The following is an 18015-nucleotide window of genomic DNA, read 5'->3' on the forward strand; positions in this document are numbered from 1 at the left end:
GAACTGTTCTTCTGCCCAGGGCGGCAGCAGGCTTTGGTGGAAGTCGTTGAGGCAGATGAGTTTTGCTTCCTTGCTGATACCTGCAGCCCAGCAGGAGGCTGAGAGACCTGCCAAGCAAGGATGCCATACTGAGTGTAAAAAAAAGCCATTTTTGTCTATTGTAATGAAGCAGTGTTGTATGTACAGCATATAAGAGAGGTACACTTAGTTGTCTAAGATTGATGCACAACAATACTGTTGTTTATTTTGACTGAATGCCTGCAGAATTGGCACAGAGCTGTGAAATAATACAATGTTTTGAAATTAATTTCTTTAAAATGTAAACAGAGAAGTTTTGTTCAGACCAGATATCATTATTCCAATGTGCTGCACATATTACTAAGGTGATCCATCTTTTGGTAAATGATCCCTGCTTTTTGTTTGCTCTCTCACTAGAATCATTTTACTGAGGTTGCACTTTGAACTACCACACGGGGGAGGGGTGTCCAAATAAAACCTAGTTATTGTAGAATGAATCTGTATTTGTATTATCATAGCCTACAAAAGGAGTGGATCAGGTGGATATAGAGCTTATGTAGTGGAAGGACTGACCCTCAGGTGTGTGGGTTGCACTGAATGTAATGCCTTCTATTTATCTTCCATGGAAACTACAGCAGGTACAAAGAACACAATAATAGTATTTGATAGAGCAAATTCTCAGCTACAAAGCACTATTTTTCAATATAGACATCACCATTAGTTACGCATTTTTGCCAGCAGTGAAGAAGAGCTGCGTGCTGCGCTTGTACGAATCTGTACCAGTGGAGGTGCCCCTCTGTGTTGTTGCCACTGCTGAAATGCATCACCCACTGATTCACTGTGCCAGCACTCACTGTTTGTGCTCCATAAACATTCAGCAGGTGTCAGTGAATGTCAGTGGTGCCATTTTTCCACATGGAGGAATTCAGTTCCAGCCTTTTGCTTCATCTGCTCTTTCATGTCAGATGCTGCTCTGTCAAAGTGCCCCTTGGCTGCCATCTGACACACAGCAACAAAACACAGCAGAGTTGGTGGGAAGGTCCACCTCTGCTGCCATCCCACCAACATCCACCTCTGATACAGAGGGTGAAGGCAATGCAATAGAATCATAGGATCATAGAATCACAGAATGCCCTGGGTTGCAAAGGCCCACAGTGCTCATCCAGTTCCAACCCCTGCTGTGTGCAGGTCACCAACCAGCAGCCCAGGCTGCCCAGAGCCACATCCAGCCTGGCCTTGAATGCCTGCAGGGATGGGGCATCCACAGCCTCCTTGGGCAACCTGTGCCAGTGCCTCACCACCCTCTGGGTGAAAAACTTCTTCCTAATATCAAACCTAAACCTTCCCTGTCTCATTTTAAAACCATTCTCCCTTGTCCTGTCACCATCCACCCTTGTGAACAGTCTTTCCCCTTCTTGTTTATGTACGTCCTTCAAGTATTGGAAGGCCACAAACAGTGGCAGGGCCAGGATCCATAAGTCTAAGCTCTCTGTAACCTTCAGTTACCAGATAGTTATTTTTGTCTTCATTTAAATTGCACTGAAATCTTCCAGGTTTGAGAAACCTCCCCAGACCTCTGCTGGTGGCTGGACCTTCGAGTTCTGGAAGCGCTGATGCTGATGGTGGACTCTTTGCTGTTCCTACAACTCTGCCCCCCAACAGCCGCCACGGGAAGCTGTTCTTGCCTAGCAAGGAAGCAGAGCTGACCTTCCGTCAGCACTTAGACACAATCAGTGTAAGTGAGATCAGTGTGTGAAGACGTGCCGTTCTGTGCCTGAGCAGCTTGTTGGATTATAGGATTTTTGTTTCATCAGGAGGCATGGGCGTCCCTACAGAGCAGCGCTTCCAGTAGTGCTGAAGCTGTGTCAGCTGAGTTTAATCACATTTTGGTTATTTTTGAGGTTGATGTCACTTCTTCAGAGCAGAATGCCACCATCATGCTTCGTGATGAACCTGGTTCGCTCTCTAATTAAATTGCTCCAAAGAAATCTTTTGGCCAGGTTGATCACAACTGGCTAAACGTACAGTGAATTTTAATACAACTTCATTTGCTGCATTTAATTGAAATATTCATGCAGTCTCAATAACAGCTTCTTGCCAAGCTGTGGTAGATAAGTAGTGAAATGACTTTCTGTGAGGTGAAAGCTTTGTCCCTGTAAAACAAGGAGAAAAATAATGCACTGCTAGTGAGAAACTTCTAGCAGTGTTTCAGTTGTTCAATTGTTCTAGCAGAGGGTTGGAGATATGAATATGTGTTAATTTTTGAGTTAAGGAAATGGGATTTTCTTGCTCCATTTTCTTTTACTGGACTGTGTATTTAAGGAGCTTTCAATTAAAGCATAAATAGGTGGGGATAGAACATCAGAATCAAATGAGATGCATGTAACTTAACTGCAGTTTGGGAAAGACTGTTAGACAGTATGGAACAAAGCAACGTTTTAGTAAATAATTGCAGTTTTATTGAAAAAGAGTTTATGGATGTAGTTTATTGTGTGCATGCTTAAAATACTTCCTAATCATTTCCTGTTCTTCCCTAGATGCAGTCAGACTTCTTCTTGCCAAAGCCAAGGAAGCTGAGGAACCGGCACTTGCGAAAGCCGTTAGTAGTACAGGTGAGAATAATGTGTGAAGTGGGACCACAGGTTGTTGTAGGGTCTTGTGGCACATGGAGAACATACAAAAATAAAAACAAAATAGTGGACACTCGTCTGGGGAAAAGGGAGTTATCAAATATCAATATACCCTTTGGTCTCTACAGCTCTAGGAGACCTAGAAGATGCATGCAATTGGTTTGTGGTAGTGAGACACTCTCTGCATTTCCGTTAGTTTTTAAGCCTGACAAATGATGCAGTTCCCTCTTCAATTCATTCTTGTTTAATTGTGATGGGAGATGAGTTTGTCCAGATCCAATCCTTAAACTCAAGATACTGTAGCATCTTGGGAAAATTAAAAATGATTGCATGAATAATCAGAGTGGAGTTCAGTTCTAATTCACATTTGTCTGAGAGTTGTCCACATGGAGATTTCTTATCGTAGCTTACAGAGGACGCACCATTTGTATCTGTGTAACATTCTGCTTCTTACTCTAGAAGGTGTCATGAACTTCTGTGCCCTGGAAGTCCGTTTTACACTCAACTTGTAATAAAATGTGTTTTGATTTATTGTTGTTCCTGTCACACAGAGAACACTGCTCCCCAGGCCATCTGGAAATCCGTCCCAGCACGTGTGTTCCTTTTCTATCCTATCCAACTCGTCCATTACAGGTGAGTTTCAGGTATATTCTTTCACTTCTTTGCTGTTAGGAGGTCTCTCATTAAGCTGCAGAAAGGAATCACTTTTGAGAAGAGGAAAATACCTTTTCAAAACCGTAGTTATTAATTGATTGAATCACTTCCCACAAGAACATGCGGTTGTTCAGTGAACCATGATTATGACTGGAAAAAACAACACTTTTCTCCCCGTTTCCCAGCAGTGAAATTAGGTGAGAGCAAGCAGTACCTTTTCACAAGGAGACAAAACTGGAATAAATTACTAAGATAATTTTTTTTCTATAGGATGTAATCGTTGGTCTGGGTCTTATAAGAAACTTTTCCTGGTACCTGGGGTGCTCTTTGAGTTTCATGCAGTGTAAACAAAATGCTGCCCTTCTTGTTGGTGGAGCAGTATACTTACTTGTCCCTTCTTGCTGATGTGCTTCTCTTGAGTACAGTGGTAATACAGGTGGTCTCAGATCTCAGCTTCAATCACAAAATCAACGTCAGAGCTTAGAGGTTATCTTCACTCAAAACGCCGAGAGCAGCTTCAGTTACAGACCAGCACCTGCTGTTGCATTTATGTGATAAGGCACTGGTTAGCTTGTGTTAGTCTTTGGGTCTGTTTCTGTGTCTGCTGTTTGCATTCATGAAAGCTAGCTGCTGCTTGGAATGAGTATTTTTTTCTTCCACTGAACTGTTGTGCCCTGCTTTGAAGATGTCAGATCTCATTTGCTTGATTGGTATTTAATCTTTCACTTAGGGAGAGGTTCATTTCGGCCAATCCAGTCCTCACTGACTAAAGCTGCTGTCTCGCGTCCCATTGTGCCCAAAGTTCTTCCAACGCAGGCTACCAACCATCTGTCCAGTAAGTCATTTGTTAAGCTGTGAAAATTAAGGTCTGTCGCGATCTGTGTGATGTTACACTGTTGATTTCTTCTTCCTGGGTAAGAATGGTTAGTGCCTTTTGAAGTCAAGGAAAATGTGGGATGTTGTAAATGGCATCTTACATGCAGACTTCGTGGCTGGAGAAAGGGAGAGGTCACTGGAAAAGTCCAGACTGGGTTTTTTTTTGCAGTGTCTAACTTGCTAGAAAGGGGTTTAGAATTGGTGAATAATTGGGTGATAGGTTGTTTGATCGTTTTTTGCAAGACCACTTTATAGAAAAAAAGAAAGAGGTGGTGACATCTGCTGTAAGTTTCGTTCAGTCGTGTACAAACACGGCACTGGGAGCTCTGCAAAAAAGAAGAAAAAGCCAGCATAGCTCCAGCAGCAACTGCCTCGTAACAAAAGATGGTCCTATAACTAGAGTGCCTAGTGACATAATGCAGTGAGTTCCTCTTAGAGGCTTAGAGAACTCTCTGTGATGGGAAGACATTCACACACATGGATTTTCAAAGATCTGGATGATGTTGTTCATGCAGTAACCTAAGTTTATATACTGAGACTAAATTGCTGCTGGGGGCAAGGTAACAAAGTAAAACTATTGTTTCTATGGCTCCTCTGTTAAACCATAGGAAATTTCTAGGAAATGCATAACCAACTACGTAATAATTTTCAGGACAAAAAAAAAAAGAGGGGAGAACCAAACTGTTTTGATATACCTGACAACATACAGGAGAAGAGCAAAAAATTGTAAATGTTCAGCTGAAATGAACATTGTACATCATGAGGGAAAAATGGATAGAGATGATCAGATAGTAACCATTCTTTTTGCATGAATCAAGTTTTCATTTACTGGCCAATGTTTAAAAAACTAATTTATTTATTTTTAGGAGTGTCACTACAAGGTAATTGTGTGAAGGAAAGACCTGAAACGTGTCTTTTTTGTGTGTCTTTTTGTTCTGTTTGTTTCACCAAAGGTGCTATTGACTTGGCAGCTAAAAGTGCTGGTATTATCCCTGGTAGCCCTGTGCCTGTCCTGGATGCAGATGGTTTGTCAGGTGTATCTCCACTGTCACCAGACAGAGTGACCACAGTGGTAACAGGGCAGGAGTCGACGACGGCACATCAGAATGGAAGCTCCATCACCACTGTGGAGGTCAGAGTCTCTTGAGTTTGCCCTTCCATTGTGTGAAAAGCTGTAGTAATGATGAGTCTCCAGTGACCTATGTCTTGTAACTTGCTATTAGACATGACTTACCATGGCAAATCTAGGCTGTGCTGCGTGGCACGTGTTCAGGGGCTGAAGGATAAAATCACCATTGCATTGAATGGATTTCCGTCCCATGGAGTAGCCTTCATCTGTGACACTGTGCAAGTTGTCCATCCAAAAATCTGGGCATAAAAAGAAACAGTAGCATTTCAAGAGACAGTGACTCAGAAAGAAATATGGGGACAAAACATGGATTTCTGTGATGCAATTGGAATGAAAACAGATTTCTCATTGCTGGTTTCCTTTGCTGAGATCCTTGGTGCATGTCAGTCCTTGTCGTGTTCTTGGGGAGCTGATGGACCATTTTGAAAGGCAGAGTATGTAGGAAGAATGTGCATAAATGGTGATGTGCACTTCTCTCATCTCCCTAGCTATATTTCCATTATCTTATGTGAAAGTGTGACCTATGTGATTCCTGTTATTCCTTTTAGGGCTCAGGCTCTGGGTGTCGAGTTCCATTTATCAGCCTACCAACACGTCACGAGCAGGAGACAGTTCCTGATGGTTTTCAGGTAGAGTATGTGTTGAAAGAACAGCTGTGTGAAAGGAGTAATGTTTTAAAAACGCCGCTGCTCCTACTAGCTAGATACCCTTATTCTCAGATAGTTGCATTCCATCATTAGTGTTTGGTAGAGTTGAAAATCTAGCATCTAAAGAAATTCAGAAACAATGTTTAAATTTAATTGGAGGCCATTCTCTAAAAATGCAAAGCAAATGTGACAGGCTCTAACTTCTGAAGGATATACGAGTCTGACTTGTTTATGATTGCTCAGCAATAAATTACATGTGTATTTTAGACTCCACAAAGAAAGATTTCAGCAGTCCTTTGCTGAAAGAGGAATACTTGTTTGAGTACATTGCTAAGGGAGGAATATTAAGCCTAAAAACATGATTGTTGTGTCAGCATCCGCTTCAGAAAATCACATTTCTTGATGCTGGATGCAATAAGGCGTAGTTACTTAGAAGGTAGGTGCTGCCATACTTGCTGTCTAAGAGTGTTGTCATCTTGTCCCCACCTTCCTTCTCCAGTGGGTCCGTGACATCCATGACCTGTGACAGGTACAGGCAAAAAAATAAAGATAAAAATTAATTGAAAAGTATAAAGGAAAGGAAGCACATTTGTCAGGATGTAGAATCATAGAAGGGCTTAGGTGGGAAAGGACCTCAAAGCCCATTTAGCTCCAGCCATTGACCACAACGCTTTCACTGCCACTGTGCAACCAATTCGTTATCCACCAAATAGCACACCCTTCAGATCCATCTCACTTTAGAGATAAGGATGTCATGTGAGACCATGTCAAAGGCCTTGCACAAGTGCAGGTAGACGACAGCAGTTGCCTTTGCTTTGCCCACTGGTGCTGTCACCCCATCACAGAAAGCCACCAGATTGATCAGGCATGATCTGCGCTTCGTGAAGCTGTGCCAGCTCTCTTGGGTCACCTCCTTGTCTCTCATGTGCCTTAACATAGCAGGAGAGTCAGCTCCCTGCTCCCAGGCACAGATGTAAGGCTCATTAGCCTGTCATTTCTCAAGTCTTCCTTTCTCCCTTTCTTGAAAATGGGAGTGATGTTTCTTTATTTTTCAGTCTTCACCTGGCAGCCATGACTTCACAGATAGCATGGAGAGCAGCTTGGCAACCACATCAGGCAGTTTAACCAGAACTCTGAGATGCTTGTCATCTGGTCCCACAGACTTGTGCACATTCAGTCTCATGAGGCAGTTTCAGACTTCCTCTGCTCTTAGTTTTGCTCTTAGTCTGGGAGGGATTTTGCTCCCCCAGGCCTCACCTTGAGACTGCAGGATGTGAGTGGTGTGGGAAGCCTGACTGCCAGTGAAGAAAGACTGAGGCAAAGAACTCACTGAGTACCTCAGCCCTCTCCATAACTGCTGAAACCAGTTTTCCCTTGTTATTTATAAGAAGGGGTGCACTCTCCTCTGTCTTTCTGGCCAATATAATGTAAAACTCCTTGTAGTTTTTTATATCCCTTGTTCAGTTCCATCTGTGCCTCATTCCAATCCTGTGTCTGCATGTCCAGACAGCATCTCTTTATTCTTCCCAGGCCACCCATCCCTGCTTCCACTGCCTGTAACTTTCCATCTTTTTCCTCAGTTTGATCAGCACGTCCTTGTTGAGCCATGCCAGCTTCCTACCTCTTCTACTTCAGACTTCTATTTATATTTATATATTTTATTTTTAAAATATATATTTTTAATATATATATTTATGCTGGGGATATGAACCTACTAAGGTATATCTGTGGTGAATGAGGTCTTAGGTTCTGGTTCCTTTTCTCAGAATCACTCTGTATATTACAGAATCACGAAGTGGTTGAGGTTGGAAGGGACCTCTGGAGGTCACATTGTCCAGATTCCCCCTGCTCTGCTTGGGCCATTTAGAGCAGGACGTCCAGGTGACTTTTGATGATCTCTAAGGATGAGTATCTCAGCGGCCTTTCTGAAAAGCCAGTGCCAGTGCTCAGTCATCATTCACAGTAAAGGAGTGCTTTCTGATATTCAGATGAAGTCTCTGTGCTTCAGTTTATGCCCTTTGCCTCTTGTCCTGTCACTGAGCAGCACTGAAGAGTGCATGATTCTGATCTCTTTGCACCCTCCCTTCAGGCATTTATGTATGTTAATATTATTCCCCCTGAGCCTTCTCTTCTCTGAGCTGGAGTCCCAGCTCTCTTATCCTTTCCATGTAGGAGAGATCATAGAAAGATTATAGAATCATAGAATGATTTGACTTGGAAGGGACCTGTAAGATCATCCAGTTCCAATCCCCCATAGCCAGGGATGCCTCCCTGTAGCCCAGGTTGCTCACAGCCCCACCTGGCCTGGCTTTGAGTGTTTCCAGAGAGAGGCATCACAACCTTGCTGGGCAACCTGTTTCAGCATTTCACCACCTTCACCTTCAGAATTTCTTTCTCGTATCTAAATTTACCCTCTTCCAGTTTAAAACCATTTCCCCTTGTCCGGTTACTGCATGCCCTTGTGGAAGTCCCTCCCTGGCTTTCCTGTAGGGGAAGGATGTTTATAAGATGCTCCACTTCTTTCTCTGGACTCTCTTTCATATATTTGTGTCTCAGTTTTTAATGAGGAGTCCAAAAGTAGATGCAGCACTTCAGGTGCGACCTCACCAGTGCTGAAGGGAAGGAACTCCTTCCTTGATGTGCTGTCGGTGCTTTTCCTAATGCAGCCCAGAATGCCATTAGCCTTCCTTGTGGTGAGGGCATATTGCTGCCTCATGCTCAGCTTGGTTTCTACCAGAAAACCACGTCCTTCTCTGGAGAGCTGCTTTCCTGCTGGTGAGCCCTTAGCATATATTGGTGCATGGTTTGTTCCTGCCCAGGTGCAGGACTTGGCACTTCCCACAAGACTCTATTAATGGTATGCAATTACCTGGGAACACGGGTATGTAACTGGTAATACCAGTTGGGTTTTCAAAACATTACTCATTTTCTGATGTACATCAGAAAAAAACACAAACAGTTGTGCTAAGGGGCACTAGAACCAAGATTGCTTACAAAAGAAGATTTTGTTTTGGCAAGTCTGGCTGTAAGGAGATAGGCTTTTAAAATCTTCATAATCATTAGGCAGCTACAGGGCTTTTTTTAGTCTGTACGAAGGCAAATGTAATACTTAATTCTTAAAAACTATCCTGCAGGTCCTAGAAAATAATTGTATTATTATAGTTCAGTGCTTATTTCTGTTTTGTAGATGTATTAAATGTTCTTTGGAATGTTACCGACCAATATTTTTCTGATGACTTGGTAGGTTATGGGCTGAGAAACATTTGCTTGTGCTTGCAGATATCTTTTTTTATATAAAGAATGTGAGTTGTACTTATGAGTGGATATCCAAAATACGGAAACAATCTTCTGTAGCTAAGTGAGAAGAATATTTTGAGGCATTTTTGATCATTAAAAGAAGTGTTAAGAATATATTAAGTTATTGTTCTATCTTTTAAACTCCATCATTTTATTCTGTTGTTTAGAAGCTAAGTTGTTGGGTTTTTTTTCAGAGATGTATGTAGGACTGCCATAAATTCATGAACACTGCACTCTGCTTCTTGTAACAGGGCACGTCAGTCCTTTCCCTGTCAGAGCTGTCCAAGACTCCCCTCCAAAATGGTCTTTCCACTCCTCCGCTTCCTTCACTAGAGGCTTCCAGTACCCGGCTCTCTCCTCCCAATGTTTCTGCTCTCCTGGATATTTCTCTGCCTGGACCACCTGAAGATGTACTTTCTCAAGGAGAACCTGCCACTCAAATCAGTGATTCTATCATTGAAATAGCTATAAGCTCTGGTCAATACAGTAAGTCTGAGTTTAGCTAAGGTCGTCTTGTTAGCGTTAAAAACAAAGATTAAAAAAAATCCTTGTCATCTTGCACGTCAGCAGAAATTTTTGGGAAGCTGTTTTTGAACTTTTCAAAGATGTGTTTTGAAAACCCGTTGCGTGGCTGACCTGTCTTTTCTGATGTGTGTAGGTGGTTTCTTGTTGTTTTTCATGTAAATTGCTGTGGTGTTCTGTGACTTCACCACATTGACTGAACCAGTGACTCTTCACATTGGCTTACAGGTGAAGGGGTTTCTCTTTCTCCTGCAAAGCTGAATGGCAGTGACAGCTCCAAAAGTCTTCCGTCCCCATCCAGTAGCCCTCAGCAGAACTGGATTGCCTCTCCCAGCCACGACCCTCAGTGGTACCCCAATGACTCCACAGACTCGTCTCTCAGCAGCTTATTTTGTGAGTGTTGGTATATGAGGAAATGCATGTGTACAAAAAGAAAGAAAGAAAAAAAACAAAAAACAGAAAAATCCTCTGTTTATTGAAAGTGATCCTTTGGAAAATAGTTAAGACACTTGTGGAATTTTTCCCTTACTGTTTTGTTTTTTTGTTGTTGTTTTTGGGGTTTTTTTTGTTGTTCTTTTTGCCTTGGATGCATTTTCTTTCCCTTTGCAAATCTGTTCTAAAACAATCCTGTTGCTAAATTGAAGCCCATACCTTTGGGTGAATAATTCATTGGTACTTCTTTGGAGTCTGCTTGGGGCCTGACTCATCAGCTGGTTGAGACATTTGGATGTTCTGCCAAAATGAAAAGGTGCCCTTGGCTCTGCTGCTGGAAAATAGGCTTTGCTGTGTGCTTGGTGAGCCTAGCTTCAGAGATGAGATCATTGAGTTTATTTATTGGGGGAAGGTGGTTTTTTTGTTTGCTCGCCCTGGGGTTTTTTGTTTGTGTGGTTTTTTTTGTTTTTTTTTTTAGTTAAACTTAATGAGCCTGCACTTTGCTGATGGTGTTCATACTGGCAACATATAATTATAGGAGATAGAGGAGACAGTCATCCTTCGTTTGTAGTTTCCTTGTCTTTGTCCTCGTTGTGGCAAACTTTTCTGTGCAGTGTCTTACTGATGTGCCTGTTCTTTTTAGCAAGTTTCATATCCCCTGAGAAGGGACGGAAGATGTTGCCAACTCCTGTTGGGACTGCCAGTGGCACCTCCCTGCTGGGACCTAGCCTTCTGGATGGGAACTCACGGGACTCTTTTGTATCGCGCTCTCTGGCAGACGTAGCAGAGGTATGTAATCAAATCGCATCCAGCTGGTTTGGCTTCCTTTTTTAGCACACTGTTACTGCTTTTTGTCCATCATATCTTCCTGAGGCACTTAAGACAAAGATGCTGTAATATCTGTTCTGTAGCTTAAGAAAATAAGTTTACAGTCTTCAGTGGATGATGCAAAATGGTCTCAGGTGAGAGCTGTTGTGTGGAACTGCTTTGGATAACTTTGACACAGGCTCTTTTTGCTGGAAGAGCTCATATTTGCCTTGTTGGGTATAGCTTTGTTTTGGCAGAGGGAGTTTTAATCCTCCCTTTATTCTTCTGTTTTGTGTGTCCTACTTCATAGAACAGGAGTTGAAAAGACAAAGGATTAGAGAAGGATTAAATATTGGTGCACCTACGTTACAATTGGAGGACTGGTAGAAAAAAACAAATAGGCCCAGAAAGAAGAAGCATGAAATGGCTAATGCTGAGTTACCAAAAATGTAGTTATCCTCTCTATTGGTGGAATTACATTTGGTTTGAGGAGGTAGAGGTAGACTCTGACTACAGAAGCTATAAAGGAAAGCTTTATCACCCTGAGGATAAATAGGCAGTGGAACAGGTCACCCAGAGAGGTTGTGCAATTTCTGCCTTGAGAACTTCTCAGGACTAATGAGGGTAAAACCCCAGATAAGGTGATCTGTCCTCCTAGGTGACCCTGCTTTGAGCAGTCTGTTGACATTTCTTCAGGTCCTTTCCAATCTTAATTAACATATGATTTACAGTCACTGATTTGGTGTAACAACGTGTACAGAGTAACTTCATGAGTGCTTGTCTCAAGGGAAGGAAAATGTCATTCCTCTATTGGATTTGGATAAAGAAATTGTATATAAACTTTGTAACCAGAAGCTGCAGGAAGCTAATGTTGGTCCAGTGTTTCTTTGAGCGTCAGAGTCTATGCACAGCTCCATTTCCTGGTGTAAATGCAAAGATTCTGCAAACTGAGAATCTGTAGAGTATGCATGTTGATTAGCATGCATGCCTTTAGTTTCTTTGTGGTTTTGAAGTGACAGTGCAGCCCTTGATCTTACAAACTGCTTTCAGAGGAAAATGGGTTAAGTCAAAATTTTAGGCACGCCAAAGCTGCTGCAGTGTTTTGTTGCTGTTGTGGCAGATGCAGGTTTGTATGGGAGTCTTTAGAGGAAGCAGGTGTCATTAAAAATAGCTTTAATGATGAGAGGATTCTGTAAGGCCTATTATTAAGTGTCCTGCAGAATCAAGTTTTATTTACAAAAAATGCAGGTATTAAATAGAATGCAATATATATATACAGCTTTTGCACAACACCTTTGGTGGTACAGCTTCATGCTGAATTAAGGATGTGCAGGTAAGGCTCGTTCAGAGCCTTTTTCTTTTTTTGAGAGGCTTACATTTAACCACACTTAAGAGCTATTCTCTAACTCAGAAGTGAGACGAGCATCTTTCATGTGAGGGGAGGCTGAGAATGAAAGACAAGAAACAGTGGGCAAAAACTGAAACGCATGAAAGACCATGTAAACATTAGAAAACTCCTTTGCTATGGGTCGTCAGAAACTGGAACGGGTTGCTTGGGAGGTAACGGAGCCTCCACCTATGGAGATACTCAGAACCTGACTGGATGTGATCCTGGGCAGCCTGTTCTTGTTGGCCTGGTTTGAGCAGGGGAGTTGGACAAGGTGATCACAGGTCCTCCCTTGCCCTTCAATTCTGTGAAATTTCCACTGACATGTAACTCTTCTGTCATGTCTCTTACAGGTGGTGGATTCCCAGTTGGCTTGCATGATGAATGAAAACAGCATTGATTACATATCTCGTTTTAATGACCTTGCCCAGGAACTATCCATACCTGAGCCAACCCGCAGGGAAATTCTGTTTGATGGAGGAGGTGGTGGTCCCCCTATTGGGGATCTCTCCCAGTGAGTGTTTGAGACCAGCAGGCTGGTGTAGACTGTTCAGCTTAAGTTGGAGCTTGCAGTGCTGGATCATGGCAAGAGCAGATTGCAGACGCTCAGTTGTCCCTGTCTTGGTGCACTTCTTTCTGAAAAAGAAGCGTAGTCTTCAAAGGTCTGAAGAATTGCTTGCAGGTCCTGGAATGTGCAATATACTGGGAACAAGAAAATGTGGAATGATATTACAGGAAATAGTGTGTCCCCTGCATCAGTGATATAAGATGGCAGGTTTGTGAGACAGTCCTGGACTTGTACTTTGGAATGGCCGAGGCAAGAAGCTCAAGCAGGAAAGAGTATTGCCAGAAGCTCCCCTACATGCATAGTTCTCAAAATAACCATGATTTGGATTCCACACTGGAGCTGTGGAGAATGAAGGGGGTGGGTAGGTATAAAAAACGTTTTGCGTCTTGACGTGTCCTGGTTGGCACTCTGTGTGTGAATGCAGGCAAACTGAAATGTGTTGCACTCTCTTCAAAGATGCTGCAACTCTCTGATGCTTCGTAGACCTTTATGTTTCTCTGCCTGTCTTTCTCTGACCATTCCAGCAGGGGCCCATGCCTGCTTTCTTGTTTTGTAGGGGAGCTCTGCTTTACCCTTCTCCCAGATTGCATGGATCCCTGGGGAGTTTACTCTAGTTTTAAAGCCCTTCACACATCTCAGTCATCCTTCTGACTGCACTCACGTTCTTCACCTTTGAGATTCTTCACCACGTTCACAGTTCACCCCAGGGGTTGGAAAGTGCTTTTCCACTTTCCGTGAGGAACAGTCGCTTTTCATGTCAGGAAACACTGCAAAAGAGTTTATCACTATGAAAGCTTTGTCATTAGTTTTGGCTGTGCTGGAAACCTGTATATATTGCTATCTTTCTCAAAAAAAAAAGCAAAAAAAAAAAAGCAAAAAAAAAAAAAAGAAAAGCAAGCGCTGAGAATTTTTCCAGGAGAGGAAATAGGAAAGAGTAATGTAATCTATAGATAAAAAATACTTTAATGCTCGAGCTGTTGAAATCTGTCTTGTGTCATGAAGAGAAAAGGTGTCAGGTCCTGTCTTAATCCCTTAGCTGCTCCTTGTTCTATGAATTCCAGGTGCTCTGCAGTACCTCAGGGCATCATTTTTCTTTACCGTTGCTCCCAGGCACTGATGGATCTGGAACTCCCTCTGCTAAATCCCTATGCATTTAATGATAGTCTTTCAATATCTGAAAGACCCAGATCCTGATTCCAGCTGGTTGAAAGGAATCTAAAGTTACTTTTTTTGCAGTTGGTTTTTACTTCAATTCTACCTTTATAACTCAGGAGACTTTTCCTATTTCCTTTCCTGCCAGTTTAGAGAGAGAGTACCTTTCTATGCCCCTTTGTTTAGCACTTGTCTGTTCTCCAGTCCTCTGGCTGTTTTAAGTCTCTCTGAAATTTTCTGAGGGGACAGTCCTATATAAACCTCAACTTTATATTGTTACTAAATAAACAAAACTTCCCCATTTCTTAGGCATTTATCAGGGGTTCACTTTCCCAACTTGCACTATACTCGGTGGATGGAATTCTGCCTGCCTGCCTTTAGATGCTTTTACAAGGCATTTGACTGAGACTTTCTGCTTGTAACCTTGCTCATGATGCACTGGTGGCATTTGCTGTTTTCCCATTTTACCCTGCTCGCACAGATTTTGGTTTACTGCTCCATAGTTTGCCTTATGCTCTTATCGTTTAGGGAAAACGTGACGAGTTTTGAGGCACCTTTTGTGCAGCCCAGAGCGACTTTACTGATGTCAGTCAAAAAGCCATGAGATTTATATGACATTCCAAGACACCACATAAGATTGCTACATTCTCTGGCATAGGAACTATGCACCTGTGTAAAAACCACGTTAGCATCAGCAGTTGTTCCCAGCAGGGAGTCAGGCTTGTATTAGTAGCAGGAAGATGGTCACGACTAGAAAAACTGAGAATTTCATACTTGTGAGCTAACTTTCTGTGCTGGGTCATGTGGGACGTTCCTTGCTCTTTATTTCTGTCATTATCCTTAGGGAGTGTTGTTTGAGAATGGTGATGCGATGATCAGGAAATTACATAAATTGGCATTTGAAATCTCAAACGAAGAATGAGTGCTGAGGATTGTGATTCTGAGCATTCATCCTTGTTATGAAGAGAATATCTATGAATCTCGGGTCACTCCTCCAAAATGTGTGAAGTTTTGCTGAAAGTCGAGCTATATTTTGATTCAGTCTTACCAGAGTGTCTCCATTTGGCTTTGGCTTCATATGTTAGTAGTGCTGGTTATCGTACATGCTGTACCTCCAAAAACCCTTCAGCCTTGCAGGACAGAAGCAGAGGGCTCCTCTTGTAGCTGGGACTGGATTACAGGACGTGCAGGAGGAGATGTGATGTATTCCAAGCAAGTACTGTAACAAAAAGCTGAACTTCAGCATTGTGAAAGACCTGCTTGGTGGTCTGTAACATATGTGGATAGCTTGACAGACATTGCATCTTCTCAACCCATGCCACTGGTTAGGTGGATACCGTGCTAATTTTGACTCTTAGATTGCCTAGAAGTGGTGCCAGTGTCGCTGCACCACAAGGCAGAGCGTTTCATCAAGCTCTGTGAAGAGTTTCTGCCTCCTGATGCAGGGAGCTGTCAGGCTGTCCCTTCTCAGCCCATTCAGTTGCCATAGAGGAAAAAGAATGAATGTTAACACAGTGGCTATTTCTAATGGTGCTTTGAGATCAGAACATCTTAACATGCTGGACCCTTGCAAGTAGACTTGGACCACTGAGTAATAACAGAGTGGAAATGACAGAAGTCAGTTCAGCACCAACACTTCTATGGTTAGAAATGTGTTTAGCATCAGCCTCTGAAAAATTCTGATGACAGAACGGAGTTTGGCATCCTTTCTTTCACCAGAATCTCTCGGCGTGGTCCTGTCTTTTTGGACTGAAGTTCCTAAAGACTCCTGCCTTCCATATTTGGCTTCTGACTTCAGAAGTGCAGTGCTCCGCAAACAGCATTTTAATAACAACTCTTTCAGGACAATAAAGCTTTATCAGGGAAAAACTTGGCAGTAACTTAAGTAATAGTGGTAATTTTGAATTGATGCGGAACTCGTTACCTTACCATATGAAGAGTCACTTAGACACACTTCTGACTTATTTCTGTATTCTCTGTGGATGTGCTTTACATACCAACGGTCTTCAATTTGTGCCTAAGGGAAAAGCTGGTGGGTGGATGTGGATGTACATGTGTGTGTGCACATACATACTGCTAAAAGCCAAAACTTTTTTGTTTCAGTTTTAATTTTTGCAGCTTCCCTGGCAGAAGTAAGAGGATTTGTGTTTGTAACAATGCCAGCTTATCTTAAGCAAACATACGAGCAAGCTGTGCTGACGTTTGGGTAGGATTGTTCAAATGAAACATAACTTTGCTAGCTTAATAGCTGCCTGCTGCACTTGGGACAGTTGAAGAGGACAAACGGACGCTAAGAACCTCCAGTTCTGGTATTAATTGCTGTAAGGCTTTAGTTTTTTACTAGTTCTACTTGTAAACCTCTGCTAGGTTTGCCCCATGCTGGTTTAGTGACTGTATGTACAACGCAGAAGCACTGAGTGGCTCAGCCAGGTATTTGCTGTCGTAACAGCCTGGGTGAAAAGCAGTTCTGCACCCAGAGAATCAGCTGCTGTGTGCTGGCAGAGCTCCTTCTTCTGGGTGCTGCACCCCGCTTAGCCACGCAGTTAGTTTAGCCTTTATCACTAAATCTACTAAGCATAGGAATACTAATTGTTTTTAGTATGGCTTTGTTAGGCCTTCCTTGACACCCCTGTTTATATTTTTAAATTAAGTAGCCTGGATCAAATCTGAACTTACGAACCATCTCATGTACTGACTCAGATCCCGGAGTGGAGATTAAGTTGCATTTTGGTTTTTACTCTCAAACTTTGGATGCATTTATAAAGGAAAGTACTGCACTTTTTTTTTTTTTTTTTTTTTTAAACTTTTTCAAACCTTTGAATCTCTTAATTTCAAAACAATTTGTAAATGTTAACTAAGTGAAACCTTGGCAAGCACTACGGCGATAAGTTATCATTAATTATTGAAACATGATAACTGCTTTAGAGCTTATGGTTCTGGCAGCAGAATTTAATGCTGTTTCTTTTAATAATAGTTAAGCCATATCATCTAAGGTTTCTGGCTTGTTTGAGATGTGAATTTGTTTTATAGATTATAAATATACCTATATAGTGTATGTATAAAGCAGAATGCTTGTCCTTACTGATTATTTTTTTGTACCATAATGTAAATTATATTATTTATTCTTTACCAATTTTGGAAAAAGGTGTTTTGGTTATTTAATATAATATACAAAACCTGTTAAACTTCCTCTGTTTAAATTTCCAATTCAACTTGTAAAGCTGTTTTTATTCTTGTGCATAAATACATACTAATACTTGGTCTAACTCATGTCCAGTGTGTTCATTGCAGTTCATGGCCTATCAGATTTCTCATTTAACCTGTTTTCAATGTGAATAATTACCATTCATATCTCCCAGAATTCCCTGGATTGTCATGATGGGGAACGTTCTGATTAGGGGCTGTAGTACTTTCCATATTGTTAACATCAGAAATAAGTCAAACCAGAGCTTTCTCTGTCCTGACTCCCTGTGCAGGACACTGGTCACCACTAACAAGGATTGAGGGGGGGACTCTATTTTGATTCTTCCCCCACCCAAACACACCCCATACATCTTCACTAACGACAGATGAGCAGGAGCTGGGGCATGGAGGTGTTGTGCTGTTGCATTTGTACACGTAACTCTGGAGGAAACCCGCCACCAGGCACTGAAGGGATCACCAGCAGCTGTGCAGCTTCAGCAGAGCTCTTGGAGGCTGCTGGAGGCTCGCCCTGCTTCCAGCAACTGGAGGACTCCTGAAGTTCCTTTCAGCCTGAATTAGCCTATGCTACTTTACCCATTTGTGATTCCTTTTGCATACGCGTTTCAGCCAATCGGAAAGCATGAGAGTAGTCCTGTGAAAAGAACTGAAGCACATCTTGGGGAGCACGATGCCCCCCGCCTCATCCCATGCTT

At 42.2% G+C, this 18015-nt stretch overlaps 1 protein-coding gene across 3 annotated transcripts in view; it reads left to right on the forward strand.

The window, feature by feature from the left end:
- CRAMP1 (cramped chromatin regulator homolog 1) overlaps positions 1-17301 on the forward strand; it is a 43454-nt gene extending 26153 nt beyond the window's left edge. For all 3 annotated transcript variants that reach the window (XM_042835379.1, XM_042835378.1, XM_042835377.1), the window contains 10 exons: positions 1572-1753; positions 2556-2630; positions 3200-3281; positions 4033-4137; positions 5132-5310; positions 5856-5936; positions 9503-9737; positions 10002-10166; positions 10849-10994; positions 12753-17301. In XM_042835379.1, the coding sequence (XP_042691313.1) occupies positions 1572-1753; positions 2556-2630; positions 3200-3281; positions 4033-4137; positions 5132-5310; positions 5856-5936; positions 9503-9737; positions 10002-10166; positions 10849-10994; positions 12753-12917 (1415 nt within the window). In that variant the 3' untranslated portion in view covers positions 12918-17301. The remainder of the gene's footprint in view (positions 1-1571; positions 1754-2555; positions 2631-3199; positions 3282-4032; positions 4138-5131; positions 5311-5855; positions 5937-9502; positions 9738-10001; positions 10167-10848; positions 10995-12752) is intronic.
- Positions 17302-18015: the final 714 nt, after the last annotated feature.

This window comes from Centrocercus urophasianus, unplaced genomic scaffold (genome assembly GCF_019232065.1).
Source record: "Centrocercus urophasianus isolate 14NV4802_14NV808 unplaced genomic scaffold, USGS_Curo_1.0 seq_51, whole genome shotgun sequence".
Lineage (NCBI taxonomy): Eukaryota > Metazoa > Chordata > Aves > Galliformes > Phasianidae > Centrocercus > Centrocercus urophasianus.